Source organism: Lampris incognitus, chromosome 3 (genome assembly GCF_029633865.1).
Source record: "Lampris incognitus isolate fLamInc1 chromosome 3, fLamInc1.hap2, whole genome shotgun sequence".
Taxonomy (NCBI): domain Eukaryota; kingdom Metazoa; phylum Chordata; class Actinopteri; order Lampriformes; family Lampridae; genus Lampris; species Lampris incognitus.
In genome coordinates this window covers 71778353-71796911 of record NC_079213.1, presented here as the reverse complement: position 1 = coordinate 71796911, position 18559 = coordinate 71778353, and the positions used below count along the sequence as shown (strand labels likewise).

The following is an 18559-nucleotide window of genomic DNA, read 5'->3' as shown; positions in this document are numbered from 1 at the left end:
AAAAATGAAAAAGAATGGAATTATGTAAAACAGAAACCGCAATGACACCCAAAAAAGGTTGAAAGACTTTGAGCAGGAATTTGATAGATATATCAAATGCTATTTAAGGTGAACATGCCTCCGCTCTTCACCTGTACAGTGCTAATAATAGAATCAACGTTGATTTCATCATTACAGGAGCGTCCTTCATAGTAGAAGATTTCCTGTGGGTGTAGTGCTCTTCCTAGCAATTTCAGCTTGTTTGGGGGCACCTCTGACCTCTGAACAAACCACTGAATCACTGCTTTCTTCCTCTGTCCAATCTCTGCAATACAAACACACGCACACGCACGCACGCACGCACGCACGCACACACACACACACACACACACACACACACACACACACACACAGTGCATGGAAGTGTCCAGTTGACCCAATGGTCTCTCTACTTTTGGTTTTGCAAAGGGATAACTAGATGAAAATCCCTTTAGCATCGCTAAAACCTACACTGGCAATACAATGACAATTTTCCTAATGTATTTCATGAAAATGCAAGAGATAAAAAAAGAATGGAGAAGTTACTCAGGTTTAGATTAAAGTTACAATTTTGAAAATTTATGTATACAAATGTCCTTTCATATTGATGTTATTTTCAATTGCTTTTAAGACAACAGCTAATAAATAAATATCCAAATCATGAATATTTTTATAGTTGCTCATTAGAATGGTTTTTGCTGTGTAGGACTTTAGCCAGAAAAGTGCATGGCAGAGCATTTTAAGTCTTCACCATGGAGTCAAAGAAAGTTGAATCAGTTCATCTGGACACAACGTTTATTGAAAGAAACATTTATCAGTCATCTAAGTGATCTCTTCAGTCTAAACTGACTGCAGGTATCCCCACTCTTATAAACAATGCAGTGGCATAACAACCGAAACCAACAACCAGTTTCATATGCAAATATGGGTGTGACCTTAACTAGTTTCAATGCCCATGTGTACTATTCAGGGACTGTGAGACAACTTTTAGACCAGGGGTGGGCAAACTACGGCCTGCAGGCCACATACTGTTGGGCTGTTTAATCTTGCAAGTCGGGCATTTCATTTAAATGACTGGTATTCGCTATTTTTTCCATGCAGTACGTTACGGTTGGTTCCACTAGATGGCTCGCTGCAAATACAACCGGCCTTTTCCAAGAGTCACTCATCTTTTCACCTGACCTGACCTTCACTTTTGCCTCTTGCATTGAGCATCAGAGCATGTAGCAATCGCCTACATTCACAAAATGAGCGGACCAAGGAAGCGAAAAGTCGACAGCAAGTGCCGGGTTTTTAAGAAAGAATGGATGGCAAAATGTTTTTTCACTAAAGCCTGATCTAAGGCCATATGTTTGATTTGTCAAGAAAACGTTGCAGTATTCAAGGAATACAATATCAGCCGACACTTTTCCACCAAGCAAGCATGCTAACTACACTAGCATTTTGTCATCCCAAGAAAGGGCGAGTACAGATTCGAGGTTAGCAGCCAATTTACATGCTCAGCAAAATATTTTTACCCGACAGTCTACAATTCAGGAGTCCAGCACAAAGGCAAGTTATCTACTGGCATATAAATTAGCGTAGCCAGATATCACAGGACACCTTCAGGGATCCATGCCTCGGCGGGTCGGCACACGGAGGGCCAACAGCATATTAGTGACATGGTGGCCCAGTGGTTAGCATCGTTGCCTCACAGCAAGAAGGTTCTGGGTTTGAACCCCAGGCCGTCTCAGATTCTTTCTGTGTGGAGTTTGCATGTTCTCCCCGTGTCTGCATGGGTTTCCTCCGGGTACTCCGGTTTCCTCACACCATCAAAAAGACATAATACTCCTGCCTGTACCCCTGATAAAGGCAATAGGAAAAAGAACTGGAGTTGGTCCAAGGGTGCTGCGCTGCAGCTGTCCACTGCTCCTATGCAATAGGATGGGTTAAATGCAGAAGGCATTTCATTGTAACAAATAACTGTACAACGACAAAAAGTGAGCTTAAGTGGCTTTCTTTCTTTCTTAGGCAGGTGGTCATAATGTTTTGGCAATTCAGTGTATCTGTCTGCTCTTGTTGATCTAGAGCAGCTGAGAAAATGTAACTCCTCTGGGTCTTACAAAATTAAGTGACATGTTTGGATGAGTAAGATTTGGGTGTTAACTGACTTACAACGTGGTCATTTGTCAGAAATTTGTTCTTTCTGGACCCAACACAGCTCTTCATTTCAAATGTCGACTCTTGTCGTTTAACTGTGACTTACCATCCCCAAACAACTTGATAACTTTAGCCACAAGAGGGTTGTCATCGTCATCTCCCTCTATAAGAATATGTTGACCAACAGTTATCATAGTGGTCTTCGGAAGACCGTCTGTGCTGATTTTCAAGGATCTACATGACAAGAGAATGAACATCCAGATAAAGATGAGTCATGTATCATTTATATAGAACTAAAGCATCGGCCAATCAAAAAATCAGATAATGAAAGCACACAAAATATCTTTTAAATACATTTTACTTTTAACAAGCGCGTTGACATTACGAGATCGGCTGGCTACTCACTTATATTCATAGGTGTTCAACTTGCTATTGAAGCTTGTTGGTGTGCCAACCCACTTGTAGATTCGTCGCACCCTTAATCTTGAACTGTATCTGACCATATTCGACTAAATACAGCTGCAGCTAAAAAATAGTGATAACTGTGGATAAACAGATGGATTTTTCGGCAATCGGCAAAATCAGTCGGTTAAATTCCCCAAATATTGATCAGCAAAGACAACCAACAAAAACAGCCCAGTCATTGGCACACATCAGCAACAGTTCGCGCGAAAACAGTCGTTTGTGTGACAAAACCATGGACCAATCAACTGGCTAGAATTTGACACAGGAAGTGAATGCTGTTGGGCGGGACTGTGTAAAATACTTATAATAATGATGATTAAAAAACAAGATCTGGAAAAAGAACAACATACACGGGGGTGTAAATTAGAATCAATATTACATAGAAATTTTCAAGGCTATTTAAATGTCCAAAGAAATTTGTGGCTGAACATTTTCAATCGATAAAATGGTTTGAAACAGGAAGTGAATGCTGTCGGGCAGGAAGTAGCGGATACCGCTGCTGCTGTTTCCTCGAAGAACACATTATCAACAGCAATGGCTAATAGAACTGTTAAAGATGCTAATAGTATACATGGAACAAATCCGCAATATTTGGTGGAAAAGATTATCAGGACTAGAATATATGAGTCTAAGTACTGGAAAGAAGAGTGCTTTGGACTTACGGGTTAGTGGCCTCACAGCAAAGAAGCTAACATAACTGACCTCATTTATCGTAACCAGCTAATTTAAACGAAGGACCTCTATTATTGAATTCACATTTATGTTTTAAGTCTCGGATAGTTACATTTGTTAAAATGCGAAAAGTCGTGTTGCCCTTAATGTTAACAATTGGTCGCAAAATAGTTGCGTGTCGGAACTGCCCAACGGAATGGGACCTAATTACATGGATTTAATTTTTACTGTAGGATATCCAAACTTTTGACTTATTGAAATTTAAAAACAGAGTTTTCGCACCACTTGCAAAAGCATGTGTATTTCATACTGTGGAGTTAGTCTGTGGAATGGCTTAGATCAAGAACTCAAGGAAAGCAAAACTTTAAATCATTTCAACAAAATGTACCCCCCCCAAAAAAAAGGTTTTAAAGAGGTATATGGATTAATTAATTCATTCCCATCATTACTATTGTTGTTTTTTTTACTCATTGACAAGGTAAGTCATTGAGTAAGGCATACTCTGATTTGTAAAAAAAAGTTTATTAATTATAGATTGAGCATCAGAGAGGGGGCAGGATATCATAAGTAGAAACTTCCTCCTGCTCCTTTTCGAAGATGTAATGTTTGTTTGCTGTGTTTAAAATAATTACATTTTGCCTTCTATGTTTGAAACAAAGACCTACCTACCTACCTAAACTTTTTTCGCCCACGCACCCTTGCTAATTGAGTAAAAATAGACGATGTTTTGGGCAAATTCCAGAATATCTTTGCAGATTTGTGTTTTGATATTTTTTAGCTTTGTGTAACAGAGTTGAGATAATAATAAATCAGTCTTATGTGTAATTTTTACTCTTTGATGTTAATGTGTTAATTCAGTGATTCAGTTAATGCAGAATCCATTAACCTCTTTATCCACAGCCGAACTTGTTGTTGACAAAGCCATGGAGCTTAAGTTTGTCGGTGGTGTTTATGGTGGAAACATCAAACCCACTCCCTTCCTCTGTCTCACACTGAAGATGCTACAGATTCAGCCTGAGAAAGATATCATTGTAGAGTTCATCAAGAATGAGGATTTCAAGTAAGTTTTGCTGTTATCATTGGAGTAAAAACCAGGGAAATTACATCCTTTTTGTTAACAGCACAAATTATCAAATCCATCTTTATCCACAGTTTACTATGGATTTTAAGGGAAAAGTTGTCTCTTATATGCTTTCGAAAATGGCATACCAGCGTTTTTACTTTGGGCGAAAGCATAGGAACTGCAATTAATAATCTTGTGATTTTTTTTAATAATTTCAAGTGTCATTCTTATTTCTCCTTGACTTTAAAGTTATTCTGTATATTGAAAAGTCACGTCATTCAAATCTGACCTCTGGTACTGCTAAATGAAAATCAAAAAGGCAGGAATGTATTTTTTTACTCTTTGGGTGAATAACATTTAATTAACAGATTTATTTTGTTATAAATTAAATGTATACATAGGTTTTGCTGAAATGTGAACTAATTGAAATGTTTGCATTGCTATCATCATTGACCCTAAGCACACACTTCTTACTCATTTTGTAAATAAGGTGGAGAATACCAGGTCCCAAATCCAGCCTGGCCTTTGCATTCATTCCATTCCCTGTATAATTCTGCCTCTTTTGCCCAGTTTCAACCAATTACGATATCAGTGGTAGAGAGTACAGTCTCCAATATGAACTCCCCCTCCTGCATCTTAAGACATAATTTCCACTAAGCTGTTCAAAGAGGTATTTTCAACTATCAGCCCCATTATTCTGCAGATTCTTAAGTCTCTGGCCTTTGGTTCTTTTCCAGGCAGTTTTAAGCAGCCATTGTTCACCCATTGCTGAAGAAACCTAATTTAGTTGCCCTGTCCCTAAGTAACTACAGACCAATCTCCAAATTGTCTTTTCTATCTAAGGTTCTGGAGAGAGTAATTTCTTCTCAAGGGATTTCTTTTATGAACACTACTAGTGTATTTAACAGTTTCCAGTCTGATTTTAGAGCACTTCATAGTACTGAGACAGCTCTAGTTAAGGTCACTAATGACCTACTGCTGACTGCAGACAGCGGTGACTGCTCGATTTTAGTTCTTTTAGACTTCGTGCTGTCTTTGACACAGTCGATCACAGCATCCTCTTACATTGCTTAGAGACTTGGGTTGGCATTAAAGGCTCGGCTCTTAACTTATTACACTCTTACCTCACCAACAGAACTTTTTCTGTTGTTCTTGGTAACTCCATTTCCTTGATGGCTCAGTTGAGTTGTGGTGGCCCTTAAGGCTTAGTTCTTGGCCCCCTTCTCTTTTCTATATATGTGCTGCCCCTTAGCCAATCATTCAACATCATGATGTGCTCTACCATTTTTATGCTGATGACACTCAGATATACATGCCACTAAAACCCACAGATCCTAGTGCCCTAGCAAATCTCACAACTTGCCTCTCTGACAATAAATCCTGGATGTCCGAAAAATTCCTCAAATTTAACAGTGATAAGTCTGAGGTCATTCTGTTCAGTCCTGAAAATTCCATCAGCCCTTTTGGTACTAACCTTGCTGGTCTGTCAGGTAGTCAGTCTTAAGCAGGCTGCTAGGAATCTTGGGTAATATTCGATGCTAACCTCGGTTTTGATGATCAAATCAAACATGTTGTTCAGTTATGCTTTCTCCTGCTCAAGCTGATGTCCAAAATTAGGTAATTTTTATCAATCGCCAATCTACAAATAGTTGTACATGCTTTTCTCTATTCTCGGCTGCTCTGAAAGGTGCCCACAAATAAAATTTATTATTATTATTATTATTATTGTAATGCACATTATCAGCAAGGGCTCCCTCCACTGTGTGTACAAAACGCCGCTGCTCGGCTCATTACCGGGACAAAGAGGCATGACCATATCACTCTGTACTTGCCTCCCTACACTGGCTCCCTGTTATGTTTCGAATTTATTTTAAAATTTTATTGCTCACTTTTAAGGCTTTAAATTGTCTTGCTCCTACATACATTTCTGATTTATGACCTGGTATATGCCCTTTCGACCGTTAAGATCTGCAGATGGGGCCCTGCTGGTTATTCCTAGTTCTCGATTTGTTCCAAAAGGTGATTGGGCTTTTGCTGTTAGAGCCCCCACATGATGGAATTCTCTTCCTGTCGAACTAAGACAAACCAAGTCTCGAGCTTTTTCTAAATCTCGTCTTAAAATCTTTTTTTTTTTATGAAAGCTTTTACAAATGTTTGGTATTTGTTTTTATTTATTTATATTTTTATTTTTACTCTTATTTGGTCTTACTCTTATTTTTGCCTTGTCTGGTTTTATTTCTTTGTAAAGCACTTTGTAACATTGTTTTAGAAAAGTGCTATATAAATATTATTATTATTATACAGTTGCTCATAGCTGCAAGACTTCTATGCCAAGGAACCATAAGATTAGAACATAAGGAAGGGGGGAGGAATTATGCTTCAAGATGAATTTTGTGATGTGTACTCGTCACACACGTCATTATTTGCCATATTGTAGTACTTTGCAGCAGCCCCTGACATAATGTTCATTTTCTTTTTTATTAGATACGTTCGCCTGCTTGGAGCAATGTACATGCGGTTAACTGGAACCTCTGTGGATTGTTACAAGTACCTGGAGCCTCTTTACAACGACTACAGAAAAATCAAGAGTCAGAACCGAAATGGAGGTGAGGTATTTTTTTAATTATTATTATTTGTATTTGTTTGTTTGTTTGTGTTTGTTTATTTCCAAAATGGATTTGCAGCATAAACAAGATGTGGTTTAACAGTTTCACATGGCAAGATTTTTTTTTTTTTTGCCCTCCTTCTGCCATTTTTGTCCCAGCTTGCCTTAATCTTTAGAGCCAGTGAAACTCTTTCTTTGTATGTGTTCATGGCAACAGGTTTTGATGTTATATCATCTTGCACAATTGGCGTTATTGCCACATCCTTGTTCAAATAGGCGATGCTCAAATTTTGAGTAGCTTCCCGACCTCCTATTGTGTCCCCGAGTATTTCATGCAAGCCATTGTTCAACCAACCCCCCTCCCCCCAAGAAAATAAGGCCAACACTTGAACCTTATTCTCCCACAAAACATTTGATCTTTTTCCAAGTACCATTCATTTCCATAGTTCAACAAGTTTGCTTTAAACAGCCTCTGGAAGTGGAACAACTGAACAACCAGTGTTGGGCAGCATTACTGTTTAACCTTATTTCTAAGTAATGGGGTGGTAGTGTCCCCATTTTCTGACTCAAATAGCTTTTCATTAGCAATGCTCTTTTATTGATCAAGTGGTGCAGTAGCCTCCACACAAGCTACGTTTTCCAAAACATTTCTGAAGCTCAAGCGCAGTAGAGCTTTCGCCAGATCAGCCTTCTTAATGTAGAGGGAAAGATATTTTTTAGTGTGATTGCTCAAAGGCTCTCCACATTCCTGCAAAGAAACAACTTTGTTGATACATCAGATCCATGGCTTCTCAGGATGTCTGGAGCATGCTAATATCATCTGGCACCAGATACAAGCTGCCAAGAAAGAACGGAGAGACCTGCACGTGGTTTTCTTAGACCTTGCCAACGCTTTTGGATCAGTTCCTCAAAAGATCCTGTGGACGGCGTTGGATTTTTTCCATGTCCCCAAAAATATCACAGAGTTGGTCAAGACCTATTTTCAGGATCTCCAGTTCTGTGTCACAACACAGAACACCACCACCACTTGGCAACATCTGGAAATGGGCATTATGGCGGGCTGCACTATTTCCCCTCTGGCATTCACCATGGCAGTGGAGCTCGTCATCCGTGCATCTCGATGGGTGGTGGGAGGCGAAAGGTCCAGGAATGGCCTGCGTCTTCCACCAATCCGGGTGTACATGGATGACTTGACCACCATAGCAACAACAAAACCATGCACCAGGCGCCTGCTGCAGAAACTCCAGGAGAACATCAAGTGGGCACGAATGGAGTTTAAACCAAGTAAATCTCGCAGCATCTCCATTGTCAAAGGCCAACTAGCAGATGAACGGTTCTGCATTAGTGATCAACCAATCCCCACAGTCCGGGAGAAGCCCATCAAGAGCCTCGGACGGTGGTAAAATGCAGACCTCAAAGACACCCAGCAACTGGAGCAACTTCGCCAGGATACAATCAGTTGCCTCAGGCAAATCAACAACACTGCACTGCCCGGGAAGTTGAAGCTTTGGTGCTTTCAGTTTTGGCTACTACCCCGACTCATGTGGCCAATAACCATGTACGAAGTCTCACTATCTCATGCCAATCGCTTGGAGAGGCTAGTGAACTCGCAGGTGAGGAAGTGGCTTGGACTGCCAAGGTGCCTCAGCAGTGTTGGACTCTACGGCAATGGAGCCCTCGCACTGCCAATTTCCAGCCTGGTTGAGGAATTCAAATGTGCCAAAGTGAGGCTGGACATGTCCCTCACAGAATCCCGAGACCCAGTAGTGAGAGGAGTTGCTCCAACCCTAGCAACAGGGAAGAAATGGCTGCAGCTGTACTGGAGGCAAAATCTGCCCTCCGCCACCGAGACGTAGTAGGCCATGTTCAACAAGGCAGAGGCGGCCTTGGCCTGGGAATAAAAACACCTACCTGGCAAAAGGCGACTACTACCGAACGGCGAACTATGGTGGTTGAGGAGGTCCGCCGACAGGAAGAAGCAGCCAGATGTGCTAAAGCCGCAGCACAAGCCAAACAGGGTCGCTGGATGAGGTGGGAGGGTGTTGAAAAGAGGAAACTCACATGGAGTGAGCTCTGGAGCATGGAATCAAACAGGCTGAGTTTCATCATCAAGGCCACATATGATGTCCTGCCCTCTCCCATAAATCTAAATCTCTGGTTTGGAGAGAATCCATCTTGCTCCCTGTGTACTGCCCCAGCAACCCTCAAGCATATCTTGGTTGGCTGCAAGACCAGCCTTACCCAAGGCAGATACACCTGGCGACACAATCAGGTGCTCAGGTGCTTGGCAGCTGAACTCGATTGCAAGAGGGTTTCCATCAATGCCCAACCCTTCAACAACCAGGAAGGGCCTCGGCGGTTTCCAGCTTTCATTCGAGAGGGGGATAAACTGAAGGCCAACCCTTCACTTCCCAACTTAGGCTCACTAAACTCAGCCAGGGATTGGGAAATGCGAGTGGACTTAGGCCAGAAGCTCATCTTCCCGACAGAGATCGCAACAACCACCTTGCGACCAGACCTCGTCCTCTGGTCCATTCTAACCAGTTTGCTTACATCATTGAGCTCACAGTCCCCTGGGAGGATGCAGTCGATGAAGCGTACGAGCGTAAGAAGCTGCGGTACGCCAACCTAGCAGCCGAAGCAGAGGACAGAGGCTGGAAGGTGAAGGTGCGCCCTGTGGAGTGGGTTGTAGGGGCTTTGTTGCCAGCTCCACAGCAAAACTCCTGAGGGAACTAGGAGTCAGGGGGTGGGCCCACAGGAGAGTGACCAAAGAGCTAGCCAACACTGCTGAGAGGACTAGCCACTGGATCTGGCTCAAAAGGAGAGACGCCGTCTGGGCTGCCAGGGTGAACAGCTAACCACAGGTCACGCACCCAGGACCGATCAACCTGTGGTGGGCCTGCCTCAGTGGAGGGTGTCTTGTGATAAAAGGCCGAAACACCCTGTGATGCTGAGGTACACAACTGATGATGTGTCCTGGTGGTGGCAATGTCACCTTGGAAGACATCTCCAGTTTGATCTCCACTGAATCTGTTGCAGTGCAAACACTAGGGATTTTAACAACCAGTCCTTTTTTGAATCTGTTGCTGTCTAAGGATCTGCTATGGATAGCCGACACGTATAGCCAACAGAAATACTTCCTTATGACGATGACACCGTGTACCAATCCTTGGGCTGATGCATCCGACTTGTCTCCTGCAGTTGAATACAAGACGCACACCCACACTAGGGCTGAACGATTAATCGAATTCCGGTGCTACGGTTTCCTCCCACCATCAAACAGACATGCATGTTAGGGTTAATACTCCTGCCTGTGCCCCTGACCAAGGCAGTGGAAAAAACAACTGGAGTTGGTCCCCAGGTGCGGCACCATACCTGCCCACTGCTTCTATACAATAGGATGGGTTAAATGCAGCGAACAAATTCGTTGGAAGAATACAATAACAAGGGGCGTCCAGGAAGGGTAGCAGTCTATTCCGTTCAATACCAACACGGGGATCGCCGGTTCGAATCCCCATGTTGCCTCCAGCTTGGTCAGGCATCCCTACAGACACAATTGGCTATGCCTGTGGGGGTGGGGTGGGGTGGGGGGGTCGTGGGTATGTGTCCTGGTCACTGCACTAGTGCCCCCTCTGGTCGGTCGGGGCGCCTGTTCAGAGGGGAGGGGGAATAGCATGAGCCTCCCACACACTACGTCCCTCTGACGAAATTCCTCACTGTCAGGTGAGAAGAAGCGGCTGGCGCCTCCACATGTATCGGAGGAGGCATGTGGTAGTCTGCAGCCCTCCCCAGATCGGCAGAGGGGAATGGAGCAACGACAGGGATGGCTCGGAAGGGTGGGGTAATTGGCCAGATACAATTGGGGAGGAAAAAAAAGGGGGGGGGGGTCCACAAAAAAAAGAATACAATTACAAAAGAAAGTGGCTTTCCTATATTTGTGCATTATTTTTGGTCACCCTTGTTTCATTTTTAACGTGATTTATAATAAACCTGGCTTTAACCCAGTTTACACCAGACTTTGTCACTCAAAGAAATGTAGTCTGGAGTTCGGATTAGTGCACAAATGACTGATATAAATGACTGCTCTAATACAAATTACCTTGAACCAGGAACATTACACTGATGGCTTGCTAGGTTTACATCATTAATTTCTCATGCCCCATTCCAGTGTTGTATGCATCCAATAGATCCAAGCTAGCAAGAACAGGTTTTTGCACTTGGATGATTCCTGTTGTTAATTTTCTACAGTATCAATCCAGGTAGCTTCTGCCCTTCTTTTAATGGTCTGTTGTTATAAATCTATTTTCTTTTTTTCTGTTTCAGAGTTTGAGCTGATGCATGTTGATGAGTTCATAGATGAGCTTCTTCATGCGGAGAGAGTTTGTGACATCATTCTGCCCAGGCTTCAGGCAAGTTGGCTACATGTTTGTACCCCGATACCCTGGTTCACAGACTATGGCCACTGATGGTTTTGTGTGTGTGTGTGTGTGTGTGTGTGTGTGTGTGTGTGTGTGTGTGTGTGTGTGTGTGTGTGTGTGTGTGTGTGTGTGTGTGTGTGTGTGTGTGTGTGTGTGTGTGTGTGTGTGTGTGTTTTGCAGAAAAGGCAGGTTCTTGAGGAGGCTGAGCTGTTAGACACACGTATCAGTGCTCTGGAGGAAGACCTTGATGAGGTGGAAAGTAGCGAAGAAGAAGATGAGGAAGAAGAGAAGGTAATAACATGCAGCCCCTACAGATTATTCTGTTTATAAACTTGGTTTGCAGTGGTTTGACTAATAAGCAATAAGCAAGAATGGGCCCATGTTGTCCTGCCGTACATAACTGGTGTGTGAATATGGGTGGGTTATCATTGGAGAGGTAGACAAATACATGAACTCCCTGAATTTGCTGACTTACTTTTAGATACAATTGTACACCAAATTGCACACTTAGCGACACATCTGTCCATTGGTAATAATGAGAGCAGCATCAAGCTTTTCAAATGTTGTTTTCAAGGTAGAGGGTTGATAGGTGTTCATATAGCGGATTAGGCCAATATGGAAATGGGCCACCGTGGCATACCATACGAATTCCCAAATAGAGTTTTCAAACTCAGCCTGAGCCCACTGGGGCCCGATGTAATGGGGACGGGTAGGTCTAGAATTTTTGATACATGGAGTTGGGCTGGGCTTTAGGGCCCAATGTATTTCTTATCTATTTTACTTTTCCCCCTCCCCACTCTTGTATTAGCTGCTGCACAGTCTAACTCTGTTATATCTCCCATTCTCAAATCTATCCAACCCATCTAGCTGTTGCACATGCAGGTACTCTGTCGTGCAAGCAAATCTCTAAGGAACACATCATCTAGCCTCTTGAAATACTTTTGAATAGATAATTTCTTCAAACACATAAAATATTTAGGCTGGATGGTGAAGATGAGTTGTTCCTTAATGCTTTGCATCGCAAAATGAAATAAGCATGCACACAAGACTAATCAGCAAAATTGGCTACATAATTCTATTGACAACGTACTAGTTTAATATAAGGCTGTTTTTTAAGGCATGCATCACAAGAGTGTTTGTTCATAGATTTTTCGGTTCATCATTCCTGGCTTCCCTTCCCTGCCCTCCTCTCTCACCATACTGTGCTGTCTACGCAGTCTGATTGACTGCACACGTTAATGTTGTCCTAACGTTGGCTTTTTTTCCGGCCATGCTCAGGAAACATGCATTTGAAGTCAGAACAGCCCGGTTGTCGAGCTTGGCTCACTAGGCCTAGGCTACTATTTTCTGGCCCGTTGAAAACTCTATTCCCAAAGAGTTGCATGTAGATATTAGCCTTGCCTTTTTTGTATGCACCTAGCATCAAAGGTGAATGCCCATAAAACAACAATAATATACACCTCAGAGTTAAGATGAATAGATCTTAGAAGCACTACACAAAGTATGAATTAATTTAGTGCAGATATTAGAGACTACTTGAGCCACACACTTTGGTTCTTTGATTTATTGAAGCATAACAACCTACAGCTGGCTATGTCTTTATGCATGCTAAATAATCCAGGTAAGAAAATCAAAGAAAGTTGAATCAGTTCATCTGGACACAACGTTTATTACGTTTCATCACTTATCTAAGGGACCTCTTCAGTCTGAACTGACTGCAGGTATCCCCACCCTTATAAGCAATACAGTGGCATAACGACCGAAACCAATGATCAGTTTCATATGCAAATAGGTGTGACCATTAAAGTTTCAATGGCCATGTGTACTATTCACATATGATTTGGGAATGTTTGCAATCACAGCATTGTAACATGGCGGCAGATGAACTCTTAGCCCCCCACCCCCCCAGTACAGGGATGGTCATTCCCTCTTCACATAGGTGGCCTCTATCAAGGATGTGCACATCCTATCAAGCACATCCTTGATAGAGAGGAGAGAAATCCCACATTAAACAGGCCTTGGTTAAGTGTGGTTATCCTAACTGGGTGTTTTTCAAAGCCCGGAAGACGCCCAAACAAGTGCACCAGCCGATCAAAGAGAGGAGAAGGACAACTGCCACCTAAGCATAACACAGTGGTGATTCCGTATGTGGTGGGAGTGTCGAAAAAGTTGAGACGCGTATTTTCCAAAGAGACGCACATTTTCCAAACACCACTTCTCAGTTGCTTTCAAACCCCAAAACACGCTGCACCCAAGGATTGGGTCCCTCAGCACAAACAAAGCTGTATAGTATACGCTGTTAAGTGCCAATAGGATTGCTGTGACTTCTATATTTGAGATACTAAACAGACGTTGGCCAAGAGGATGGCACAACACAGAAAACCTAACGTGTCAAGCCACAACTCCACAGTCTACACCCATCTGCAGGCCAGTTGCCACACTTTCAAGGATGAGGATGTGCACATCTTTGATAGGGAAGGACGTTGGTTTGAACATGGAGTCAAAGAGGCCATCTTATATGAAAAGGGAACGAACGACCATCCCTGAACTGGGGTGGGGGTGGGGGGGTGCTAAGAGTATATCTGTCACCATCTTAAAACGCTGTGATTGCAAACATTCCCAAATCCTCAGTGAATAGTACACATGGCCATTGAAATTCTAGTTAAGGTCACACCGATATTTGCATATGAAACTGATTGTTGTTTTCGGTCGTTATGCAACTGTATTGTTTATAAGGATGGGATACTCTTATAAACTTATAAACCCTTATAAGGATACCTAAAGTCAGTTTAGACTGAAGAGGTCACTTAGATGAGTGATGAAACGTTTCTGTCAATAAACACTGTGTCCAGATGAACTGATTCAACTTCCTTTGACTACAGCTGGCTAGCATCCTCCCCAAGGAGCACACACTGTAAGTCAGGATGCTGTTGATTTCTGGGTCATTAGTTGCCCTAAGATGGCAACTCGAGTGTTCCCTTGCAAAGGTTTCAGCAGCTCACCTAACATTTTTTGTTTTGTTTAACTACTTACAGCCAGAGAGAGTCCAGACCCCTGAGCCCCACAGACGCAGTTATCGTGACGACAGACCCCGGCGCTCCCCCTCACCACGCTATCGACGCAGCCGCTCACCCAGAAGGTCCTCTTTTTCCCAATTTTATTCATCCCTTATTTAGCCTGGAAACCCTAATAAGAATTTGTGTTTTTCAAGGGTTCTCATGTATGAAGTAATTGATATGCTGTTTGAAATTCTCTGGTTTATCAATTGTATCTCAAAATATTAAATTGTGATATATTTTCCTTTAGGAGGAGCAGATCACCGAAGCGCCGCAGGTACAGGAGTGTCTCATTATCCAAGCTTTAATTAAATAGAATGCCTAGAGCTTATTGTATTTTAATGTTTAAAAATGTCTGCTTATAGTTTGCCTGTTTTGTAGTATACACTTCCCATTCGTTTGAAATGAGATTAGTATTGACTTTACCATTTTCCTGTTTCACTTATGTTCAGCTGTTTTGTGTTGTTCTTACAATGCCTTTGCATTGTTTTAAAATTAGATTAAGACTCTCATCATAGATGTGTATCAAATCATATGCAGAGAATCCTGTTGTTGTACATTCACTCTGTGCTTTTTATTTTTTTGCCCTGGTTTGTCTTATCTTCATCCAGCCCATCCCCTCGGAGAGATCGTCATCGCAGCAAGAGCCCCCGCCGACACCGCAGCAGGTCTCGAGAGAGACGCCACCGCTCCAAGTCACCAGGTGCTTACTAGACTTCACTGCATTGACATTAATGACATGAGCGCATGGTTTGCGAGAGAATTCGTAGATATAAAGGAAAATGAGTTTTCCTAAGCCAACATGCTACAGTTTTTAGACTGACACTGATCACACTTGAATATCACAGTTTAAAGACTTTTCAACAGTTTCATTTTATTCTGTCTGTGAGGCTGATTTTACAAAATAGGCATACAAAACCAAATATTCCTCTTTTTCTGTTCCTCCAATCAGCCCGAAATTATTTTTTTTTGTATTCAAATCTCCTTTGATGTGAAGTTTCATATGCCTGCAGGTGTCTTTTTTTAATGATCGGACAAGAGCAATAGTATGAGATTTTTGATAAAATGACATTCGTTTGTTACCTGTACTGAAATCTTGTTTTTGAACAGGTCATCACAGAAGCCACAGGCATCGCAGTCACTCAAAGTCACCAGAGAGGTGAGAACTAAAATTGAAGGGCAATTAATGAAATGTAAACAATACAATGTCACCACCCTTATTTCTATCACGGAATTAAGGTATATTTCTATTTTCATATTCAAATTTCAGTATTCACTGAACAGCTGCTATGTACACAAACAGATTAGGACAGGTTTTATCTGCTGCTGGTTAATATTGACAAAGGTCAAATGTTGTTTTTTTGTTTTTAATTCATTTCTTTATTTGTCTTTATTTATCCCAGGAGTTCAAAAAAAAGCCACAAGAAAAGTCGAAGAGGAAACGAGTAATTTTTTTTCTTTTTTTTTACCTGCAAATCAAAGGTTGTACATCTAATTTTTTTTAACTTTTTTTTTTTCCTAAATTATATTTTGGAAAGCAATCTCAATTTTTGAAGTTAGTCAGTTCTTCAACATATTTCAATTGTAAGCCGCTTATACCCAATAGTCTGAGATGAATTGCTCACAACTGAGCATGGAGAATTCCTCTGTATCTGTGCTCTGCATTCAGGTGGCGTTGTTGCTCACTTGGTCTGCGGCCTGGCTCATAACTGAACCCTAGCTAGACTGTGAGAGTCCCAGTAAACCCAGTAAAATATTTTCTTATTTTCATACCTTCAAATTAAGTAGAGCCATTGGCTATTTGTCAGTGTTGAAAATGCAGCCTCTGTAAAATGGTAATTCATTTCTATATTTCCTGTATGTAAAGTGAGTTTAGCACTGCTAATTTGCAGTGTGTGCCACATTAATTAAATAACTTTTTCTTCTCGTTAATTTGACTGATTCAGATTCTTTTTCAAACGCAAAACTATGTCATAAAGGTGTTACCCTACAGATTATAGAAATGAGATATCACATTTGTTTTAGAATATATAAAACGAATCTCTGTCTCTCTCTCGCTCGCTCTCTCTTTCTCTCTCTCGCTCTCTCTTTCTCTCTCTCTCTCTCTCTCTCTCTCTCTCTCTCTCTCTCTCTCTCGCTCTCTCTCTATATATATATAACTTTTTTTCCTTTTGTAATAATCAGTACCTACTCTTGGAGGTTAACCAGAAAAGCTTCAATTTTACCACGTAATTGTTGCCTCCTTTCTGAGATATGTCTCAAAATGTTAATGCTATTCTTACGAGAGCGTGATGGATATGGTATTTCTGCTGCTTTCATATGATAGTCTATTGAACTGTCGTATTCATGCAGATTAAAGTGTAAATATTTTGCATAGTTGTTATAAAGAATCTGTTGCTCAGCAGGTTCCAAATTGCTTTCCAACAATGACTTGTAAATGTGGCTAGCCTTGTCAGGATGACTTGATTTTACATGTAAATTTGCAAGGGCAATTTTTGTCTGAAGCGAAGAAAAAGGGTAAAGGGAGATCACTTCGTGTTGAAGACTGATGGCTCTGTCCAACAGACATGGCCTCAAGAGTTGGTCTCCATCCGAAAAGATTTTCCATTTGTAGCAGGTTGCAAGGCAGTATTTCAGAAGCCGTTCATTTGGGTGTCTGTCCAAAGCCTCGTCTGCCAAACCGATAGCCTCATCAAGAGATAAATACATTCTGTAAAGTCTTAGCAATGGTCTAATACCACTGTAGATGCTAACAGGCTTTCTTAAAACTTGTTCAGCCAATTCACGTGCTTCATATTCAATATTTCTTCCAGTTTTGGCAAGGGTTCCAAGGTAAATAGCAGCAAGGTACAAATTGTCTGGATCGTGTTCTCTAGCAATTTTTAGTTTCTTCAAGATCTCAGCCTCTTGTTTTGACGTCCGGCACTCAAGAGCATTCTCCAAGTTTAACACATGGCTAGTTTGCCACTCCACCCTGTCTGGATCCATCCTGATTGCTTTCTCAAAGTATTCCACAGCTTGCATCTTTCTGTGTTGGCTGAAGTTCATCAGGGTCCATGCTTTTTCAGCATAGACCTCTGGATGATGTTCTCCCGGGGATAGAGACGGGTGTTGCTTTAGGAGAGCCTCGACCTTTGCCACATAGTCTTTGCTTTTTTCTTCCTCACCCAGTTTATGGTACAGCCATGCTAGATTCCCGTAGTTTACCATCAACCAGGGACCGTCATCTGAGACAGTGTTTCTAATCTGGCAAAATGCCTCTGCTGCCTTGCTAAAGTACTTAAAGGCATCCTCTTGAGAGCCCAGTTGGTAGTGTGTGTATGCCAGCAGGTTATAAATGTGACCCAGCCATAGGTAACCCTCTTCAGTGCCAATGTCCTCCAGTTTATCCTTGAGAAGCAAAAGTTTTGACCTGCTGTTGTCCAGTTCCCATGTAAAGTGGCATTCTAGTGCCTCCAAATTGGTCCTCAATATCTCTTGACTTTGAGCAGCACTGGTAATGAAAATGAATAATAAAAAAACATTGACTTTAAATATATATTCATATATATAAACAACTCCATAGTGTGTACCCTGTGGTATATGATGACTGATCTAAAAGAAGGCAGTTGAAATATTGTTCTTGGAATTTTTCCACAAAGATCTTGTTATTGATATTTATTGTTAATGCAACACTACATTAGAAACACAATCAGTGAGTAGCCTACTTACCTCATCATAGGGCTGGTGGTTCTCTTGTGATTCTGTGGCTTGTGAGTATCAGCGACTATTTTTCTGCTTTATAAGTACGCCCAAAAAGCAGTCATGTTTAACTTATATGGTGCAATAAAAGCCATAATGTTTAACATCCTCGTTGGAATCTTAAATGGACTTTCTACCCAAGGAAGCAATTGAAATGTCTACCATGTGATGGAACGGTGTAGTCATGACTCGTGATTTAATGAACCTGTGCTTGACGTGTTGAAAGTGCTATTTATGAACAAAAGGTTACATCAACACCACAGACATTTAGGAGGAATCAAGGCACTTATTCCCTTAATCTAAATGTGCCCTTGTTACAGATGCTAATTTTTGATAGCTGTGTATGAATTGAAAATGTGTTTTGCAACACCAAATCCCAAGA

The 18559-nt window shown here is 41.6% G+C and overlaps 3 protein-coding genes across 4 annotated transcripts in view; 1 reads left to right on the top strand and 2 right to left on the bottom strand.

The window, feature by feature from the left end:
• The window catches only part of orc1 (origin recognition complex, subunit 1), a 29208-nt gene extending 26407 nt beyond the window's left edge, over window positions 1-2801 (bottom strand). The window contains exons 1-3 of the mRNA XM_056276792.1: window positions 2563-2801; window positions 2264-2391; window positions 132-304 (exon numbers count right to left, since the gene is read on the bottom strand). Of these exons, the coding sequence (XP_056132767.1) occupies window positions 132-304; window positions 2264-2391; window positions 2563-2660 (399 nt within the window). The 5' untranslated portion in view covers window positions 2661-2801. The remainder of the gene's footprint in view (window positions 1-131; window positions 305-2263; window positions 2392-2562) is intronic.
• Window positions 2802-3104: 303 nt separating this feature from the next.
• Window positions 3105-16538, top strand: prpf38a (pre-mRNA processing factor 38A). 2 transcript variants are annotated; one of them, XM_056275804.1, is made up of 10 exons: window positions 3105-3286; window positions 4195-4354; window positions 6842-6963; window positions 11286-11371; window positions 11561-11671; window positions 14416-14519; window positions 14687-14713; window positions 15048-15139; window positions 15547-15595; window positions 15840-16533. In XM_056275804.1, exons 1-10 carry the CDS (start codon window positions 3157-3159, stop codon window positions 15883-15885), a joined length of 927 nt encoding a protein of 308 aa, XP_056131779.1. In that variant the 5' UTR covers window positions 3105-3156; the 3' UTR covers window positions 15886-16533. The 2 variants fall into 2 exon arrangements, with proteins under 2 accessions (XP_056131779.1, XP_056131780.1); XM_056275805.1 differs by having other exon boundaries at window positions 3169-3286; window positions 4293-4354; window positions 15840-16538.
• An 80-nt stretch (window positions 16539-16618) lies between these two features.
• LOC130109070 (interferon-induced protein with tetratricopeptide repeats 2-like) lies at window positions 16619-18167 on the bottom strand. The gene is made up of 2 exons (XM_056275792.1): window positions 18148-18167; window positions 16619-17929 (listed from the first exon to the last, which is right to left on the bottom strand). The coding sequence occupies exons 1-2, from the start codon at window positions 18153-18155 to the stop codon at window positions 16624-16626; spliced, it is 1314 nt and encodes a 437-aa protein (XP_056131767.1). The 5' UTR covers window positions 18156-18167; the 3' UTR covers window positions 16619-16623.
• Between the last annotated feature and the right edge of the window lie 392 nt (window positions 18168-18559).

What these genes read in the sequence shown, in the direction of transcription:
- prpf38a (XM_056275804.1), top strand. Translation starts at nt 3,157, where the DNA reads ATGGCTAATAGAACTGTTAAAGATGCTAATAGTATACATGGAACAAAT. An exon ending in ATCAAGAATGAGGATTTCAA is followed by an intron (nt 4,355 to 6,841) that starts GTAAGTTTTGCT and finishes CTTTTTTATTAG; the next exon opens with ATACGTTCGCCTGCTTGGAG. An exon ending in AGATCACCGAAGCGCCGCAG is followed by an intron (nt 14,714 to 15,047) that starts GTACAGGAGTGT and finishes ATCTTCATCCAG; the next exon opens with CCCATCCCCTCGGAGAGATC.